The following is a 21340-nucleotide window of genomic DNA, read 5'->3' as shown; positions in this document are numbered from 1 at the left end:
ATTTTATGAGTTATGAATTTTATATGTATTTTTTAATATAAGTATTTTTAGTTGTTTTGTTTCTATTTTATTCTTTAAGGTATTATTTTAATTCATTTATATTTTTCTATGCAGATAAAGTTTTTTTAAAAAATAAAAAATATTAGTTTTTAATTTGTATTGTTGACTTGTTTGGCCTTGCATAATACTTTATATGGCTTGAGTTTATCTAGTGAGTTTTGTTTATATTTATTTTTTAAGTTATGAGTTTACTGGGATATTAATTTATATTTTATTTATTCAAGTAAATAAATTTATGAAACACAATCAAATACATGTCTTATTTTCAATTAAATTTTAATTTTTTTATATAAAAAAAAACACATTGAGCAACCTATATACCTAATATTTTTTTAAAAATTATAACTCACGGTAGCAAAATAAATATATCAATATCCTGTGATTGGACCATAAATTACCATGTGTGTCATGGGTACTTGTAGGGATGTCAATTTAATTTGAGTTTAATGAATATTGACTTGAATTTGTGGGTTTTTTTATAATTATTTTATTTAATGAATAGTAGATATGATATAAATATTATCAAACCCTACCTAAAATTTGAACTAAACCTGACTTTATTTGAATTCAATATTTTCTGTATATGTCTTAATATTAGCATAATGTACATATATTTATAGAATTTATAATTTTAACATTTAATATATATTATTAAATAATAAATAACAGTAAATAATGAATAGTCATAGATAAAAAAAACAGTAATTAATGATATAGAAATTTTAATTGATAGACATTCCGTGTCTTCCCAAGACAGCCGTACGCGTGTGCTCAATAACTCTATCAAGTAATCAACACTAATCCATGATCAAAGTGGGCTCATTAATAATTAGTGAACTAGAGGATAATTTAATTTAAAGAGCGGACTTTGCTGACAGTCGAGATTATATTTTCTCAAAGCAGAATTACATAATGGTTTGACTATCAAGGGCCAATCGTTTAATTTCATTTTTTAATATGTGGCAAATGATGTGCCAATTGGCATTTTCTTAATGCACAAATAATAATTAATGACGACGTGTCACTCTCAGGGAAGTGGGTGGGCAGTCGCTTTGCTCTTTGTTTCCACCTCCACATAAGTTAATGGGTTTTTTTTTTTTCGTATTTTTTCTTAACTGCTTCTGCTATCGTAATTCGTAATTATCATGCTTAGTAATCAATCAGTGCATGCCCAGTGGCCCCTCCTTGGTAACCTGCTTAGGCTCACCCCGCTAATTACCTGCAAGACCAAATCGGATTTTCACACTATTTATCGAGGTACATAAATGAATGAAAAAAAATTATACAATTTTTATTGTTCCTGTATGATACAAAAATATATAATTAAAAACCAAATAAATACCGAGCAAGATGAAAGATGCAATAGTATTACCACAATTGCACAAAATAAACTTTTATAGACAGATTGAAATCAATTTTTTATTGCAATTTAATTTAATTATAGTATTTAATTTCAATTCAATAAATAAATAAATTGAATTCATGTGTATTGAAAGAGATAAAATGTAATTTATTTTGTTTCCTATATTATTTTTATTATCTTTATCTTACTCTTTCAAAGATATCTAAAAAGAATATTTAAAAAAAACTAATTTTAACATTAATTTATCCTTTTTAATATAGTAAATCAGGGGGGTTAACCGCTAATTTATTTTTATACCATTCAAAAAAAAAAGTTTTATCTATATTTGAATTTTCAACACTTAAAATCAGTACAAACATGAATTTTTGTTAAAAACTTTTAATTGAAAAAATCCCAAACATATTGTTAATGTGTAGTGGCATTAGACCTACTTCTAGATATTATTTGATTTTATAATAACAGTTGTTTATTTTTATTTTTTTAAAATATATTAAAATAATATATATATATATTAATTTTTAAAATTTATTATTCACACCAACATATTAAAACAATAAAAAATATAAAACAATTTTTTTAATATTTTTAAAAACATGGTACTGTCACGAAAATAAAAATTGCCCTAATCCTGTCATGGAAAGGCTTGATAACTAGTACATGTCGTATCACTGGTCTAAAGTCTCAACTTCCAATGGCGAATCGACAACTTGATTTTGAGCTCCCATACGGACAGCCACTACCTTGTCACGAGTACCTGTCAAGCAAATTGCAGTTGTAATAATCTTCCATTAATCCCGTGAATAGCCTAAAATGGGAATGAGAAAGTATGGATTTTGAAATGTTATTTCCAAAAACAGGCTGTCTATTCCAACTGCTTCCATGTCGTTTTCTGATGACTCGGCAATCAACTTAAAACCTTATAAAACCCATTTCTACTCTCTCTCTCTCTCTCTCTCTACCTTTCGAAGTTTCAATTGCATTAGTTTTATAAGACTTTAAGATGGAATTGTCATCTCTCGGAGATTCACTTCCATTGATAATCCAGCATACAGAACTGTTGGTGTAAGAACAAAAAAAATCTAGTCAGATGCAAGGAAAATCAGGGCCCTTTTTAAAAAAAAAATGAAAATCAATCTCAACGGTGATGATAAGATTAAAGAACAATTCTCTATCCTTCTCCTTGTTCCTGTTCATCGAGATTCTCTAGTATTTTTATTTTGGTTTTGGTGAAGATTTTTGGGAATTAAACAAATTTTATTTTATTTTTATTATTTCTTTTTATCTGACCTTTTGCGATTAACTCATGCCAACAGATTGCTTCCGATTACCAGTATCATTATAAAAAAAACAAGCGTAATGTGTGCTTTAGTCCATGCAGGAAACACTTGTTTTTTGTCCCTAGAGGTCATAATTAAGATCTTAAATCCGTACAAGATCAATGATTATCGTATAGTTTAGCAACTCTTGAGCGAATAAAATACTTGTAGTAATTTGCGGGATTGCTACTCTCAAATCTCACTCTAAAGAAACTAAAGAAGCTTGGGTATGCTTTACATGTGTTTCTAGCTGGGCACGTAAAAACGATCTTTGACGCTCAAAAAAACCCTAAAAACAAAAATGGGGTGATGAACTTTTCGATTTCAGATCAGAGAATCAAAATCAGTGGAGGAAAAGCAGAGGAAAAGGATCCTATGGCACAATCTTGTCCAGGGAAAACAGCTCAGAACCATCCAAGGACGAATCTGAACAATGTATACAATCTCGTCAACACGAGAGAGCTAGAAAAGTGTCACCTGTCCCTGTCCAGAAATTGACTGCACTATTTTCATTTGTTTATACTGTTGTCCAGTAAAAACACTATTTATATTTTCTTTTCTTTTCTACAAGAAAGTTAGTCAGGTTTGCTCGATAGTGTCAGATAGTAATATAATATTATTTTCAAGACTTCATCTGGTAACTTAGATTTTGAATCGAAATGATTGTCTACATGGTATAACAAATTTAATAATCAAATAATTAGAAAATTGAATCTCAGCATTTAACTTAATTTTATCTAATTAAATTAATAGAATTGATTAATGCAACAACTTAAACTAGGTAAATCAATCTGAACTTTTTTTTTGCATAAAATTTTAATGATTTTGAAAGAGTTTAAACTCATAATTATATATAACAAATTTAAAATCTAACCAATTAAAGATATCAAGAGTTTACAAAACTTGTGCTTTCATACATTTGATAGAAAGTTAGTCAGGTTTGCTCGATAGTGTCAGATAGTAATATAATATTATTTTCAAGACTTCATCTGGTAACTTAGATTTTGAATCGAAATGATTGTCTACATGGTATAACAAATTTAATAATCAAATAATTAGAAAATTGAATCTCAGCATTTAACTTAATTTTATCTAATTAAATTAATAGAATTGATTAATGCAACAACTTAAACTAGGTAAATCAATCTGAACTTTTTTTTTGCATAAAATTTTAATGATTTTGAAAGAATTTAAACTTATAATTATTATATAACAAATCTAAAATCCAACTAGTTAAAGATACCGAGAGTTATTTTCTACAAAACTTGTGCTTTCATACATTTGATAGCTTGAAGGTTATTCAATCCAGTGCCTTGCCTGTGACAAAAGAACATGTCGCTCCCCACAAATCCTTGAATCAGTCATGCCCTCTCCCCCCTCTCCTCTCCTTGAAGCATAATTTATGATAGCTTTTTGATCAGAAATCGCTATAAAAAAGGTGGTTGCTCGTGTTCTTTCTTTTCTGGCCTTGACGTTTGTCTGCTGAAAACCCGTCTGGCCAGACAATGCCTTCCAGCAAACACCAGCAGAAATAAATTTAACGGAGAAAATGGCATTGACCTCATCTACGGTCTTCTTTTTGCCACACATCTCCATCCAAATCCCTCTCGACTTTCTTTGGAGAATCAAATGGCCTCTTGACTTCACCAATCATCTCATTCCACAAAACTTCACCCTAACCTAGATTTAAAAATGGTAAAATACGACCCCTAAATTTAAAATGATAAAATATTAATTTTGAAAGGTAAATTTAATTGATTAATTTTTAAATTTGTTTTTTAAAAAATTATCAATTCAAGTTTATAAATTTTAAAACCATTAAACTAAAATCTTATATAATTATTAATTTTAAAATTTATAAAATTAATTAAAAAATATAAATAAATTAATCCAAATATTCATAACAATAATAATCATCAAATAATCAAATACTTTGTTCGGAAAACCCTGCCGCCATCCCCGTCACGTACATCAAGATTCCATCTTCCTTTACGTGTATGGTGGAGGGTTTTGACATGGATGCCTTTAGAAATTGGCAACTTGACATGAAATGTTACGGCGTAAGTTATTTTAAGGGTTTTTTTTAAAACTCGAGAAGTTGGATGATTTTCCTCCTCTTTTATCATCGGAGAAAATAAGAGCTTGGATGATTTTTTATGTGTTTGATAACGTGGTAGAAAGTATTTTTTTAAAATAAAATTTATTTAAAAAACATTAAATTTTATAATTTTAAGGTGTTTTAGATAATTTTGGTTTTTTTATATCAAATATATCTAAAAAAATATAAAAATACCAATATTAGTTGAAAAATATTTTTTAAAACTCTGAATCATAATGTTAACTATCAAGTTATTAAACTTTGTCTAGCTTATAACTCAGCTCGAGATTATAATGAATTAAACAAGTTAATTTAAGTTAATATTTTTTAAAATAAAAATAATATTATTAGGTTAATCAAAATAATATGATTTTATTATTTTTTAAAATAAAAATAATATTATTTAAATTTTTTTAAAAAAATAAAGTTGAATTTTGATCATATAAACTGAGTTATCAAATACCATACTAAATCAATTAAATTAATATATTTTAATTTTAAATTATTTTTTTATTTAAAATAAAATAAAAAAATTTTATTTAATTTTTATTTAATATTTTCATATCATTTTAATATGTGATATAAAAAATAATTTAAAAAAATAAAAAATATTATTTTAATATATTTTTTAATAAAAAATATTTTACAGAATATTAATAACTAGACTATCAATACATTATATCGTGAGAAGCTATAAAAGATTACGCTCCATGAGCAAAAGGTCAAACCTCAAAAACCCCACTCAAAATAATTATTTTTTAAATAAATTAGATGTACATAAAAAATTCACATTGAATTATTCAACAACCAAATTCGATTAACATGTATATGTTATGGTACAAATATATTCATAACTATTTAAAAAAATCTACTTAGTAATCAAAAGAATTATGGGGAAAACCTCAAGAGTAAAAAAAAAACATTTAATTTAAAGATTTCGCATCGCATCTATAACTTAAGTGGTAAAACATTCGCTATTTGTCGCATAAATTACTTATTGGTAATCCAATAATTGAAATGAAACTAAATGCCATCACAACTTCAAAAACATGAAACATAAAGAAATCCCTGTGTTTATCCGTGAATAAATGCACACTATTATTTGAGCACAAAGAGTGATGCCAACTCTATTTTAGCACAAATTAAATTAAATTGTTTAAAAACATAATTTAAAAACATAAGAAAAATTATTTTAAAAAATTAAATTTTAAATAAACAGTATTTTGATCACGATTCCAAACTATCTGTTAATTTAGAAGTACATGTTATAATAAAGTAGATAAGATTTAAAAATACTATCTAATTATTTGAAGGAATGAAAATGAAAAATAGCATTTTTCTTACGTGTATTTAATAAAATTCGATTATCATTCGAGTTCATCTTTGATTATAAATTTATAATTTTTTATCACTTAAAACACCCACCTCAAAATAAATAAAAACATGAAAAATAAGAAAAAACATAAACACACTTGTGATGATGTGATCTACACAACGAAGATTAGATCCCGTAATCTCTCTCTTTAATCTCTCCTCTTAATACACAACGAAGATTAGATCCCTTAATCTCCCCCCTCCTCGCCCTCCTCTCTCCCAAAACACAAACAAGACATCTTCTCTTCCTAGAAGAGTTATTTTTTCCAGTCACTTCAACAATAAAACAGTCAGTTACTTTTTTGCGTCTTTTTGCGTCTTTTCTGATATGTTGGAATCTTGTTTCCTCACACATTTCATAGAAAAAGAAGAAGATACATGAATCCTCACAGTATAAACTTCTACTTCCATTTCTTGTCTCGAGATGGGACCTTTGTTGCTTGCTGTTTTTCTAAGTGTAGAATTAGATCAAGGATTGTGTAAAGAGATTGAGAAAAATAAAGGGTCTTGTTGATTTTGAGTTCTTGAATATAAGTGAGTGAAAAAGATTGGAACTTTACATCTAAAAATGATAGCTTCAGGGATAAATTTGGTGATGACAGTAATAGGATTTGCTGTAAGCACTATGTTTATAGTTTTTGTTTGTACTCGCCTTCTCTGTGCTCGGATTCAGTTGAATGCTTCAAGACGAGCTTTTCCTACTGCTTCCGGATCTAATCTTAGCTTAGTGAGCACTTCTCTTTGGTTTTCAGCACTGTTTCTATATCTAGTTGGTTGTTATAATGTGTTTTCTATGATTTTTTGTGTAAGCTGAATTGGGGTTTATATGGTTTTTGGTTTTGGAATTGAATGAGGTTGAATTTCAGCTCGTATGGTTGCCTTTTTTTCTCTCCTATTTTTAATTGGGTTTAATTTCTCCTGCTTGTCTAATTTTGGATATTTTGATTATTCATTTATTGTACTGTGGAAATTAATGTTGGCTTGTTTTATGGTTTTTTGTTTTGTAATTCTGTGAGTGGAGTAGGCTGGATTTTAGCTTCTAAAGTTGGGTTTTTTTTTTTAAAAAAAAATTTGGGTTTAGTTTCTTGTGTTTGTTTAAATTTGGATATTTTATTTGTGGCAATACAAAGTCAATCACCAAATTAATTGTCTTTAAGCAAAAATTGGAACTGGCTTATTGAACAGTAGAGTGTGATATAAACGGACTTATTGTGAGGCAAGAACTCCCGATTTTTGTAGGAAAATACAATTTAATCTTTGACATTTGGTTTTTTCGTTTGCTGAATAGAGTTTTGTTTCATGGGGTAATTGTTTGTGTAGGAGCTTAACTGTTAATTTTTGACATGTGTTACAGTTGGAACGAGGTGGTCTTGAGCATGTATTTTTAGCAAACTTTCCAACCAAGAAATACAATGATAAGATTTTCTCAGCTTCAGAAGATGCTCAGTATGTTCTTCCTTCCCTGCTCTATTTCCTTTTTAGTATCATTGGATTTGGTTTTTATGCAATGATTTTGTATGATGTGGATAATTTTCCTAGTTTTCGAACCATGTTGGCTTAAGTTATCATTACAATGAAGAATATGCAGTGCCAGTAATATTGTGTAATGATTTTTTATTTTTTATTTTGAAGGTTTTATCCATTTGTAACTATTTTTGAAAGACGTGAAGAACAGGGTGTGGAGGTGTAAGATTGATGATTTCTTATAAATTTTGAATTTATACTTCAATTTTTTTGTTTTCTTCTGATATAAACTTTGATTTAGTTGTGGCAATCTTGTATGAGGCAGGGTAAGCACGCATTTGTGCTGGGATCTCTTTTTCATGTTTTTTGTTTTTTATTATTATACTCTCTGTTTGACTGAGCAGAGTTTCTGAAACCTTATCGCTAAATGTTTGGAGTGGTATGACTGGGATGAAATTCGCCCAGTGCACAAAAACCTTTATTTAGCTATCTTGCGGTGTTCTGTTTTTCTAACTGTAGATGCTGTCTTCTTACAGCAGTCTTGCAGGTGATATTTAACTATTGTTGCTTAATGAAACACCACCTTCTTCTCCCAGTCCTTTGACGCTTGATTGATCGCTCAAAAATTATTTAAAATGTTTCCACAAGGCACATGGAATTTGAGGTGGGGCTTGTTAACAATTGATTATGGGAATTGGACCTCAGATGCTCTTGGTTGTTTTTTCACCCCTTGACAGAAGGAAAAGAAAAGAACAGAAAAAAACGGTGGTATTCAGTCAGAAGGACTGGCTCACTATTTGAGTTTTGATTGAAGCAACTTTGAGCTGCTGGGAATCCAATTTGCCTGATCTTGATAAATTATGAAAGATGTGGTGAAATAGAAGATTTGCTCTGCTCCATTTTTGGAGGACCCGAACTTGCCTTTTCACTTCTTTATGTCTAGTATAATTCACCAGTTCAATCTGGGTGACAATAACCGCTGTGATCTTCATGAAGAAATGAAAACATAGGCTTGGGAGAAATACGATTCATTTATACTTTTGAGTTTGTGACAGTGCTCCTTTAGAGGGCTTGCCTATCTGATTAATTTATTTTCTGAACCTTTTGTACGCATTCTAGCTGGCACACTTGGTGCTGGACCCCTTTTTTTGTTGTCACTGAAATCGTCACGGTTATTATATGCATGTTTTTCTTCAGAATTTTATTAATTGGTTCATTTTTACTTTAATTTTTAATTTGTTCTTTTTTTGGTCACATGAACCTCCTTCCGAAGAAGCATCTAAAAGTAGAAACAAGTTGACATCATATTGGTAATTGGATCATCATTGCAGATAGCAGCAAGGTTTCAATTGCACCATGTCCATGTTGTCTCTTTAGCATATTGGTTTCCTCATGGATTTGAGTTGTTTATCTTCTCAGTTCACAGTGTTCTGCCATTTCACAATTTTCTGCTATTAAGTTGTGGTTTTATGTGGCAGATGCACAATTTGTCTTGCAGAATATCATGGCGATGATATATTGCGGATTCTCCCCTACTGTGGGCACTCCTTCCATGTGAACTGCGTAGACATATGGTTGCAACAGCATTCCACTTGTCCTGTTTGTCGAATATCATTGCGGGAATTTCCTGCGAAAAAGCATGTGATGCAACCCTTGTTCAGTTCAGCTATCCGTTCTCAATACGGCACAGAGACATTTGATTCCCATTCTTATAACTATATGTTAACTGAGCAAGGGATTTCACCATCATACAACAACCATGGGATGGACCCCATTCAAGATAATCATTGTGCATCTGATGGTGATGAAGAAGGCAGGGAGAATTCACCCCCCTTGACCGAGAGCAATCAGATTGCAAGAGACATAGCAGACAAGCATGTAGAAAGCCCGTCAAATTCGTAGATCCTTCAGAAGAGTCAAAATTTAAGCTGTATCCATTAGGTTTTCCAATTTTACAGAGTCCAAATATGGGTATATAGAGTGAAAAAAGTTGGAATGCCATTGGAACGGCTCCCAGAAAGTTCATTTTTCTTCACTCTTGGCTTATTGTAAATATTGCAAAAGTCATTTGTTTTTCAATTTCCCCCTTCAAAATGGTTGATTTCTGGGTAGTTTTGTTAGTTTCGGTTGTGAAATAGAATCTGATGAAGAATGGTTGAATGGGATAGCAGTTCTTACATGCCTCTCCCCTTCTCATACGAGTATAACTGCAGCGATCTATGTACACAGAAACACATCAGATGTAGATAACCCTTCCTTTCTGCCCAATGTTTCTTTCATTGGACTTTTCACAAGACGCAACCCTTGTGGGGTTTGCAACTCTGATATGCTGTCCATGTCTCCTGCTTTAGGTATATCACAATATGTCTGGATTCTTTATAAAGCTACTAAGCAGCTCATTTGTCGCCAAGATTGTAGATTTGACTGGATCACCTGTTCTTGCCTTTTGGTACCTTTCTAGTCAGGCCTGTCTTTTCAATATTTTTCTTCAAGGTACGCATACAAGTTCACGTTCTGTGTTCTTTACTTCCCTGTCTCCTTGTGAACTAAAGTGAAAATGTTAACTGAGTTATCATTAGAGGAAGCATCATGATTAGATCTGGAGGCCCTTCTGTCCCAATGGATAGTTTTGGAGGGTAATATTTTAATGGCAACAAACGGCAGAAAGCTGAAAGATCTGGTTTCTATTAACCTAACAAGGATCCTACCACCATTTGTTTGCGTATGATTATGTTTTATAAATGTGTTTTTATATACAAATAAAAATCAAATTGGTTTCTTTTTTTAATGTTTTTGATTTACTAATTTCAAATTTTCAAAAAATAAAAAATCATGTTTTCAAAAGAAAAGTATCTTTACGAAGTATTATTATGCATCATGATTCTAATCACAGCAGCACACGAAGTGCGCATTGGAGCCAAGTAACAAGAAGAAAATATAAAGAAAGCACATCCAGGAATATCAAACTATCCTGTACGTGAAACGAGATTGAACTCTTATCTAGTTTAAAATTTTCCGATGCGAATGCAGATGTTTTCCTTAGCAGAATTTTGGAATGTTGTTGAAACTATGTTTTTTTATTTTTTTTTATTTTAGATTGTTTTTATATATTTACATGCTGATGTTAAAAGTTTTTTTTCAGTACATAATTTTTGAATTAATTTTATTAAGTTCTTAAAGCTTTTATTTATTTTTGAACGAAAAGATGAGGGATAAACATGAAACACGAGAGAAGAAGACAAAAGAAGTTGACAATTCTGTATGTCAGGGCCTACCTTGGGGAATCTTTAAACTACAGGGACCAAAGTTGAACTTAGTTGAAACTAGAAGGGCTAAAACATCTAACTTCTGCAGAACGTGTTTGTTTGTCAGGAATTCTACATTATAATGTGAAATCTGTGAATATCTGTAGGAGGTTGCTCCTTCTTCGGTTGCTTTTTCATGCACAAGATGTCTGTGTGGGTGCATAAATGGTCCCTTTCCAATGACCATGTTCCCTGTCTTTAATTCTTCTCTTTCCATGTACTCTTGTTGTGTCTCAAAATAAAGCCATTTATGCTCGTATTTTCTAGTTTCTTATAATTTCGTATATCCAATATGGAAATCTCCGTCTTCTCTCTGTTTCTTTCGGATAGTAGGTGTCTTACATGGTTATTAAATAATATTTTTTTATTTTTTAAAGAGTAGGTGTCTTATATGGTTATTAAATAATAATTTTTTATTTTTTAAAAAGAGTTAAAATATCTATAAAAATTTTTAAAATATAAAAGTAAATAGAATCTAGAACCGTGACAATTAAATTTGTTCTTGAAGCCCAAACAATACCTTATTGGAATTTTAACATCAAAATTGCACACGAATCATACTTGCTTATTTCTATTTAGATTAAATCACTGGATCATACTTGCTTTCCAGCCCTATCTATTTAGATTAAATCCTTCTTTGATTGTTTGAATTTTAAAGAAATCACGTCCACACGATGATTCTCAATAAATTATTTTCTTTCAATGTTGTACAAGGAAAACAACCTTGTATAACTTGTGGTCTGGTATTTTGTAAAGTGATTTCTGAATTGATTTTTTTTAAATGTTTTTAATATATTTTCAATTAAAAAAATATGATCTGCCGACAAATCATATAATTAAAGAGATATCCCCTCAACATCCAGCTCCAGGTACAAGATGGACCCGCACAACACGCGGATTCTAGGGGCGGCAAAAGCGGATTCATGGATGCAAACGCGTTCCCCCGCAAGGACATCAATTTCTCCAAAATTTCTTCAAATCACAGAGAGAAATAGATAAAGTAAGAAAGAAAAACAATAACATCTATAACCGGAAAAATAAGTCAGATTTTAGATTTTTTTTAGTAATTATAAATTTAAATTATCTCAAAATCACTGAAGATTTATATAATTATTAATTTTAAAATTTATAAAATTAATTAAAATATATACATCTAAAGATCTACATACATTAATAATAAAAAACAAAATAACACCCAGTACCTCAAAAGGTAATATAAATCCCTGCCGTAGTCTAAAATGTGAGGTCTATTCTAATTAATGTGGCAGCAAAATATAGTTGTGATAATTAAATGGGCCGTCTAACCAGATAACTTTATGGGAGGTCCTGAGCAGCTACTTATTTTATGAATTATTAGTCCTCGGACTCTGATTAATCCCAACCTATCACCATTATATCAGGTATACCAACATTTTTGACCTCGTCAGAAAATAATAAATAACCCATGCTATATTCCCTAAACACCGTTTCACCTGATATGATAAATCATACCCAGAAAACCTAAATCATTGATTGAATATAAATAGTTAGGATTTAGTTCTTATGAGTTAGTCGTGATAGTCATAGTATATATTTCAATTTTATGAAAAAGATCTTAGTCGTTAATTTCAAGATCTTTCCTTGCAAAATAATAAGATAATCTAGCAAGTCCATTTGTTAGGACGAGGAGCATCTGTGTCATATTTCAACTGTCAGTGAAATTTCCTGCATGTTGCTTATCAAATCGGCGGGGATAAAAAAAGATTTCTATTGGATTCAACTAATCCCACCATGAAATTCATTGATGTATAGAAGTAATTAGAGAGATGCTGCTTTTGAAAAAAAATCTGAAAGGCTCCATAGGTTTGTAGTTGTTGGATAAACATCCGTCCATGCCAGCAACAGATTCGGCTATATGCTTCTTTGAGACACGAGCAGTTGTCTACCCTGCCGGGAATCAGGGGCGGAACCAGGATGTTAGGAGGTTTGGGAGGTAAGATAGAAACTTTCAGGGGTGGTTAAAAGCAGGGCCCTCGGCCCCTGCCAGCCACCCCCTGCCTCCGCCCCTGCGGAGAAGAGAGCTGGTGAATATATGCTAAGATAGATTCTTTGTCCACAAACGATCAGGGTGTCAAGAAATATGCTCCAGAATGCTGGAGAAGGGTGCACGCACAAACACAGAAATTATACAGAAGATAATTAAAATGGAAAAGACTTCTATAATTCTCATATGGCATAATATGCTTGCACCGTTGATATTGACTTAATTGATGACATCAAAATGAAGAATTAATGACATAATAGTTATAAAAATCACCAACGTTTTTAGGCAGGATGTTAATTTATTAATGCCATTATATATAATCAACTTGTCGCAGGATCACAGCTTAATTAAACTCTAGGCTTGATCACTGCTCTGAGGCTATTCTTCATAGACACAGTAAACTCCAACTTCCCAGAGAAATCCAACTTGCCATTAGGTGGATAGGCAGTCCATTCAAATTCTTGAACCATTCTTGCAATCATCAGGTGAAGGTGTACAGTGGCCAGTCCTAAACCAGGGCATATCCTCCTCCCCACGCCAAAAGGCATCATTTTCACCCCTGTAACTCCTGTAATATCGGCATCCTCGCCGTCGGAAATGAATCGATCCGGGTTGAATTTTTCAGGATTGTTCCATACTTTTGGGTCCTCTCCTATTCCATAAGAGAAAAATTCAACATTTGCATCAAGTGGTATATCATACCCTCCCAATGTCGTAGGCTCGGTAACTGCATGACTTAGAACAAAATAGGTAGGAGGGTGTTTACGCAGCAATTCTTTTACTACTGCATGCAAATACTCCATTTTCTCTACATCTTTCTCGTCCACTTTTCGATCACCGACAGCTGCTTTTATCTCATTGTAGAGCTTGGTCTGAACCTCGGGATTGGCAATTAGCTGTGCAATGCCCCACTCGACAGCGGTCGCTGTAGTGTCAGTCCCACCGTTGAGGAACTCCGAGCAAAGAGTGACAAGCTCTTCATTACTTGGAGTTGATTTCCTTCCTTCGACTGTTAGGTCAAAAAGGGTATCCAGGTATGAAAATGACATCGCCGATTTGTCTGATCCAGGGTTTCGGATAGCATTCCTTCGCTTTTCGATGAAGGAAACCATGAAATTTACTTGCGCTTTCCTTACTTCAGATGCCCTCTTTCTTTGCTTGGAGAAAAACGGACTTAAAATCGGAAGGAAGTCATCAATTCTTGGATCAAGAACGATCAAGACTGACTTCATTACCTGGTCCATTTTCTCAATGGTCTCATCATCCATTTCAATACCAAAACACATGGCTACAAGTATGCAAAACACTGCAAACCGGACATTTTGAATCACCCAAACAGCTCCACTATTAGCCTTAGCTTCGGTTCTAAGCCGATTAATAAGTGTATCCATTGCACTATCTCTTACGTTACGAAACTCCTTGATCCTACTTGAACTAAGCATGTTTTGCACCATGTTTCGCCTCAGCGACCGCCATACCGAACCATAAACTGCCGCATTCACACTGAACTTATTGCAGCTAAAGACGGTTCTTGTTGGGTTTTCTTTAGGCCTAGATGCAAAGCAAGCACCCCTTTCAATAAGCGCTTCATGGGCTAACTTCGAATCGCTGATGATGATCATTGTCCTTGTTCCCATTTTAAGAGTGAAAATTGAACCATATTTCGAACGTATATCATCAACATATTCAAAGAAAGGCTTGCCTGATTGAGCAACTTGGAAAAGATTTCCAACAATAGGCCAACCGGGTGGACCTGGAGGGAGGTGTGAGCGTTTGGATTCGGGTTTTCGAGAAAGCAAGAAAATGAGGCCTGAAATGAACAGGGCAAGGATGGTAAAGAAAAGATGATAGTAAGGATAAAGAGTTGCAGAACTAAAACTGAGAAGAGACATTGTGTTCATGCTAAGGAGAGATGAAAAGGGGAGACGTGAATGATGCTGAACTGAGGTGGTTTTTGGAGAAGAAATTAAAGTCTATAAGAATAGCAAGAGCATGAAATTGCGGGTGGCATTGCAATAATGAACACGACGTTGGCTAGAGTACATGCATTATTTGGGTGGGTGGTTGTTAGCTGATCATAAAGCTTATCGTGCTTGTGCAGACAATCGACAACACTACTTGATGCTAAGAAGTTACGATCGGTCCGAAAGAACAATCACTACCAGAGACCCCACTAGCTAGCTTGCTGTATGCAATAATGCTTTTAAGACACGAGCAGGGAGAACCACTTCCCGATTCTATTAAATGTTTGCAGCTCATACAGGTAGTAAAGCGACAAGGGGTTTCCTCACTTGCGTTTTGTGTTCTTTTTTTTCTTAAAAAAAGGGGCATTAGTTGAAGTCACTTACCCCTAGACCCTGATTTTTATTTTTTTTACTTCTTTTTCGTGTATTAAGTTTTAACTTGTATTTTATTAAAATTTAATTTTTTAATTTTTTATATGTTAATATAAAAAAATTATTATAATATTTTTCTTAAAAGGAGCATTAGTTGAAGTCATTTTCTACTAGGATATATATGGTATATGTTTCAAGGAAACCGTTATCGCTAGATCCTGATTTTTTTCAAATTTTTTTAGTGTATTAAGATACTGTTTAGAAATAAGTTTTAACTTGTATTTTATTAAAATTAATTTTTTATATTATTTTTATATGCTGAAGTTAAAAATAAAAAATATTATTATAATATTTTTAACAAAAATTATTTTTAAAAACAACTGAATTAATAAAATTATAAATATAAAAAAAGATAAATTAATTAGACCGAGCCTAAGGAGGTGATTGATGGTTAATTGATGTACAAACCATGTGGGCTTCTGTTATTTTCTTCAAATCTTTCTCCACCACGTGGTTATTTATGACATCAGCTATGGACAGGGAGGGTTTTTTTTTTTTAATTTGAGACTGTGATGAAAATTCCTAAAGAATCGGTGGCTAGTTAATGTTTTCTGTTGTCGACGATTTGGACGTTGCGATCCTATGGCAATCCATTAATCAATGTCTTTGTCGACGTGGCATAAAGATTACTCGTTCTATTTGCCTGTTTCTCTCGTGTTGTTGTGTTGCGGTTTGCCTATTTTCCCCCACCAAAAATCTTCTATCCGTCGCCGTTTCTTTCCTTTTTCTGAGCTGTGATGGTGGCTGTGCCTTACTTTAGTTCTCGTCTGATAACGAGGTTCGAACCCTGATTTATAAAAATTTAAAATTTTATTTAAAAAATAATAAAAATTTTATTGTAGAATCATTTTAATTTTTTAATATCAAAAATAATTTTTAAAATATAAAAAAATTAATATTTTTTAAAGATTTTTTTAAATTACTGTCACACTTTTAAATATATTTTTAAAATAAAAATAAAAATATTTATAACAAAACACATTACTAGATTTATAATTCTACAAGATACATATGTGCGGTGGCCTAGTAGATTTGATTGTTTTCTTAGCTCTTGAATTTATGTTTATCAGATCGATATAAATAACGTATCACAAAGATCGTTTCACAATAAAATTTAATTGCAATTAATGTGTAAATTACTTTTACTAGATTTAAATTTAATTTTTTAACTTTTAAAACTTAATCCCAGCATTAGTCGGTGCATGACTAGATATACAATATATATTTATAATGTTGGAGATCCTCTTATCAAAATAAAGCTATTTTTCAAGAGTGAATATGAAGAAAAATAAGGAAGAAGATCCAACCCTTCTACATGAAGATCAAATCTAACGATGTAATTTCTAGATTCATGACTCATAAATAAATAAGATTCCTTATAAGTTTTTATACTTATATAAATTCAAATTTAAAAACATTTTTTTGTATACAACCAAAACATAGTTTTACACAGCATGATAAGATAACTAACTATATAATATAAATTAAGTATCTTAATACAAGAGTTAATACAAAAATCACAATTATAAAGCACTAATTATACATTAAAAAAAAATTATAATAAAAAAAAAAGTAGATTCTAAATGTCCAACAAAAACAATCTACTAACAAACTATAAACCTGAAAAAAGATAAATCAAGAGAGTGAGCTCAACATCTTAAATAGTAGATAACGTTTAATATATGTATAATATGTAATACAATAATGTGCATGTGCACGAGCTCGCGCTCGTGTGGCTTTAAGTTCTTACTTCAAAGTTTCTTAAATAGTTCATACTAAGAATATCATAAAGTACAGTTCGTCAAAAAATTAAAATGCAATAAACATGACATTTCATACTATAAGATGATCAATCGTCATAGATTGATGACCCTCCCGACCAGTTAGGGTTTAAATACGATGTATATAAAGACTAACAATATCTTATTATCATTGGTATTCTAACTGGCATACCATAGTTTCATATTATAATCACACAGACAAATCCATATATCAATGCTCAACTCATAATATCAATAAAATGAAAAACTATCAATTTAGAAGTACATAATTATTTATATTAATGATTCAGTTTTAATAAGTGATCATGCATAGTCATAAACGATAAATAAATAACAATATAAGAATTATTAAGAAGTACAATCAATTTTATATTAACAATTCAAATATTTATACTAATTCTATAGCATATAAAAAATTATATGCTCACTTGACTTAAAAGTATAAATAACACGTAGGCACACACCAAAGATAATCATAATAATATACTACATGTAAAATATCAGTATTATCTGAAAATAAAAGAAGATATACTAAAAGATTACTCGAAAATAATGTACAATCTATTTAATACACTAACTTATAGTCCAACTTATATTCATATATATATATATATATGAACCAAATTGGTCTTTTTTTTCAACAACCAAATGATTTTTTAAAATCTAATTCAAATGAAAACAAATCATAAAAATTAATAATTATTCGTCAATAAACCTCAATTATTCATCATGCCAATTTTGAAAAATTAAAATTATGGTCAAGGTCCAATATGAAATTTTCTCATACTTTTAGGGGTTAAGATTGTGATTTTGCTAAATTGGAGAACCAAACTGAAAATATCATAAATTCATAATTATATTGAAATTTTACCCATAATTCACCCTTTCTGTACAGAATCTCGAATTATTCTTTAGAGATCACTTTATAATTTTTTCAAGGTTTAAGGGTGAAACTGTAAATTTCTAAAATTAAATAACCAAACTGAAATTTTATCATCTTCAACCTCGAAACCATACTGTCCAGATTTTCAGCAAGGATTTTTTAAAATTTCTCAATATTCTTACACCCAACACATCAATTAAGCTAATTAATCTCAAAATCATTATTCATAATAAAATTATCTAAAATTCAATCAATTAAACTATTACCCACAACAATTTATTCATAACATTCCAATTAACTCATTAATTAAACTCAAATCATAATTCTCAAAACTATAATCTTCAAGAAATTCATGATCTTAATTAATACCAACAATTCTACACATCAAAAACCTAAATCTTACATTTTAAACTTATTTCATCTAACTCTCTTTTCATTCTTTTATCTTTTATTCTTTCTCTTCTTCTTATTATGGTTTGTCTCTTCAAATCTGGGACTTTTTTTTTCTTTTTTGTTTTCTAATCTTCTTTTTATTTTTACCAACTCTTTATCCATTAGTAAAATGTTTTTCTTCTATTTATACATAAAACTTAGTATTCCAGGGGTATTGCTGTCGTTTCCTATTAAACCTCTCTTTTTTTATTTATGAAAATTCAAACCAAATTTATCTATATATACATAATATACTTGATGTGGACAATCCTTAATCCAGTTCAAGAAATGTTTGGATATGAACAGTTATCCTTGCATTTATTATGCAAAAGATGTTAGGTTAACTCATAAAAATCATAAATTGATAGGTCATATTCAAGGTAGATTTCTCTAAACAATTAAAATTAAGAAAATACCCCCTCTTTCTCGAGATTGGTAGAATTAAAAAATGATGATGCTGAAATTTTATATCAAAATGTTATTTTTTATAAAATTAAAAGTACTAGTTTTCTAATAGGAAAAACTAAAATGAATTTTCCAAACAACTTGCAAAACCACCACCTATATTACCTAATTTTTTAACTTCGATCCATTATCCTACAATTTAACCCTCCCTAAATAAAACATGCAATTGGATGTTAATTTGAGCTCAAAATAGTTTAATCATATAAAATAAAAGTTTAAGGATTTAATTGATTTTTTAAAAAAAGCACAAGCAATTTTAGTTTAATATTTTTTATTTGAAAATATATTAAAATATCTTTTAAAAATTTTATTTTTATATTTGATATCAATATATCAAAACTATCAAAAAATACTAAAAACATTTCAATTTATTTTTTTATTTTTTAAAATTAATTTTTGATATCAGCATGTTAAAAAATTTTAAAATACAAAAAAAAAAATCTTGAGCAAAAAAAATAATTGTTGTTAATTCAATCCAACAACACAAAATAAATAGACTATATATATTCTATTTTCCTATTTTCTCCATCAAAAATGTTATTCTCAATCAAAAGGAAAATTGTTGTTGGGTTAAAATCTTAAAAGAATATATTAAAAAAAAAAACTTACGAGATGGCTAAGGGGAAAAGCTTGATGGACTTTTATGTTGGGGAGACAGCTCAATGTAATCCGAAGAAACGTTAGGGTAACAGGCCTGGAAATAGCCCACTTACTTGGGCCCAAAGAGCTTATTGATGGCTTTTATAAAGGCCGGCAGGCAGGCCTGCCTTCTATAATTTTTAGCTACATCGATCAAAACGCTAATTTAGTCCATCTTTTTTGTAACATTTGAATTTTTAAAATATTTTCTAGGAAATCTCAAATCTTAACCCTTAAGAAATTATGCTTTGGACCTAATGGAGGGGTAGAGATGGGAATATCAATATCCCTTTCCATTCCCCGAATTATTCGAAGTTCTACAAGTTCATGCATGACGGTGATAGCAAATAGTATAGACTTTAATTCCCCGTTTTTTTTTTTAAAAAAAAAGGAGGAATAGGAACCAAAATTATGTTATCGTGCTATTTGTTTAACCCACATCGAATTAATTTTATGTTAGACTCGGTTTAATAGATTGATTAGAAAAATTTAGGATTATATTCGAGGTTGAGGTTTTAGTTGAATTAAAAAAAATATTAATTCAATTAAATTTAAAGTGTGTTTAGGAATTTGTACATGGTACTTGAAATTTTATTTATTTATTTTTTTATATAAAATATATTTTTATATTTTTAGATTATTTTGATGTGCTAATATAAAAAGTAATTTTTAAAATATAAAAAATTTATTTTAATATATTTTTAAATGAAAAGCGCTTTGAACCGACATCGCTACTATAATCTCAAATGCATCCTTATTCAATGAATTTTTATTTATTTGACAGTGTTTGACATTATATTTCTAAAATGTTTTTGAAAAAATTAATTTTTTTTATTTTAAATTAATAAGTTTTTTATATTTTCAGATTATTTTGATGTGTTAATGTCAAAAATAATTTTTTAAAAAATAAAAAAACATTATTTTAATATATTTTGAAAAGAAATATATTTTGAAAAACAACTATTACTACATTATCAAATACTCTCTACAAATTTAATTCAAACCTTATGAAATTAACATTGAAAAAGGCAAAATATTATGTTTAAAAATATAATTCTAATAAAAATAATTAATTCAAATCATCGCATGAGCTATTATTATACATAGAAATTATCATTACAGGTATTATTATTATTATTATTATTATTATAACAACGAAGAAGAAGAATTAAAATTTATATTCTTTTTAATATTATGATGTATAATATTTTTATATTAAAGATATATTAAAATAATTTTTTTATTTTTTATATTAGCATACCAATTTTTTTAAAATATCATTTTAATTTACTTGATAATTTGAAGATGTTATTTAAATAAGAAAAGATATGGAAAAGAAGAAAAAGCCGTGAATTTAAGCCTGGATATGGGTGAGGTGATGATTTGAAAGATGGGAAATCTACGTGTCTTATCAAGGACTGGAGCAACAAGGGGATGAGAAATGAAGGTTCATAGCCAATTCAAGTCGTTTCATGTCCAAGCCACCTTCCTCCCTTTTTCTTCTCTTTTTGGGCGGAGTTTCAAAAAGGAGCAGCCAGCAAATCAATCAAGCAGGTTGTTTTATTCATAAGCGTGATCTCCAATAGAATTCCCCTTTGTTTTTTCTTCATGCACCATCGCATGCCATGGATGTACCTTTCTTCTCTTCTTTCTCTCATTAACGGACGGGGAAGGAACGCCGTTTAGGAGGTAGAGAGGATTGTTTTTTTTTATATATATATATATTCCAACATCTCACTGA

The 21340-nt window shown here is 30.2% G+C and overlaps 2 protein-coding genes across 2 annotated transcripts; one reads left to right on the top strand and one right to left on the bottom strand.

Moving 5' to 3' along the window:
- Positions 1–6344: 6344 nt before the first annotated feature.
- LOC105131504 (RING-H2 finger protein ATL32-like) lies at positions 6345–10197 on the top strand. Its single transcript, XM_011034510.1, has 3 exons — positions 6345–6938; positions 7566–7657; positions 9154–10197. Exons 1-3 carry the CDS (start codon positions 6780–6782, stop codon positions 9575–9577), a joined length of 675 nt encoding a protein of 224 aa, XP_011032812.1. The 5' UTR covers positions 6345–6779; the 3' UTR covers positions 9578–10197.
- A 2964-nt stretch (positions 10198–13161) lies between these two features.
- Positions 13162–15123, bottom strand: LOC105131503 (cytochrome P450 77A3-like). The gene has a single exon (XM_011034508.1). The coding sequence runs from the start codon at positions 14902–14904 to the stop codon at positions 13351–13353; it is 1554 nt and encodes a 517-aa protein (XP_011032810.1). The 5' UTR covers positions 14905–15123; the 3' UTR covers positions 13162–13350.
- Positions 15124–21340: the final 6217 nt, after the last annotated feature.

The sequence above is a fragment of the Populus euphratica genome, unplaced genomic scaffold (assembly GCF_000495115.2).
Source record: "Populus euphratica unplaced genomic scaffold, PopEup_1.0 scaffold24.1, whole genome shotgun sequence".
Classification (NCBI taxonomy): Eukaryota; Viridiplantae; Streptophyta; class Magnoliopsida; order Malpighiales; family Salicaceae; genus Populus; species Populus euphratica.
The sequence above is the reverse complement of the archived record's forward strand: the minus strand, read 5'-3'. Positions and strand labels throughout refer to the sequence as shown.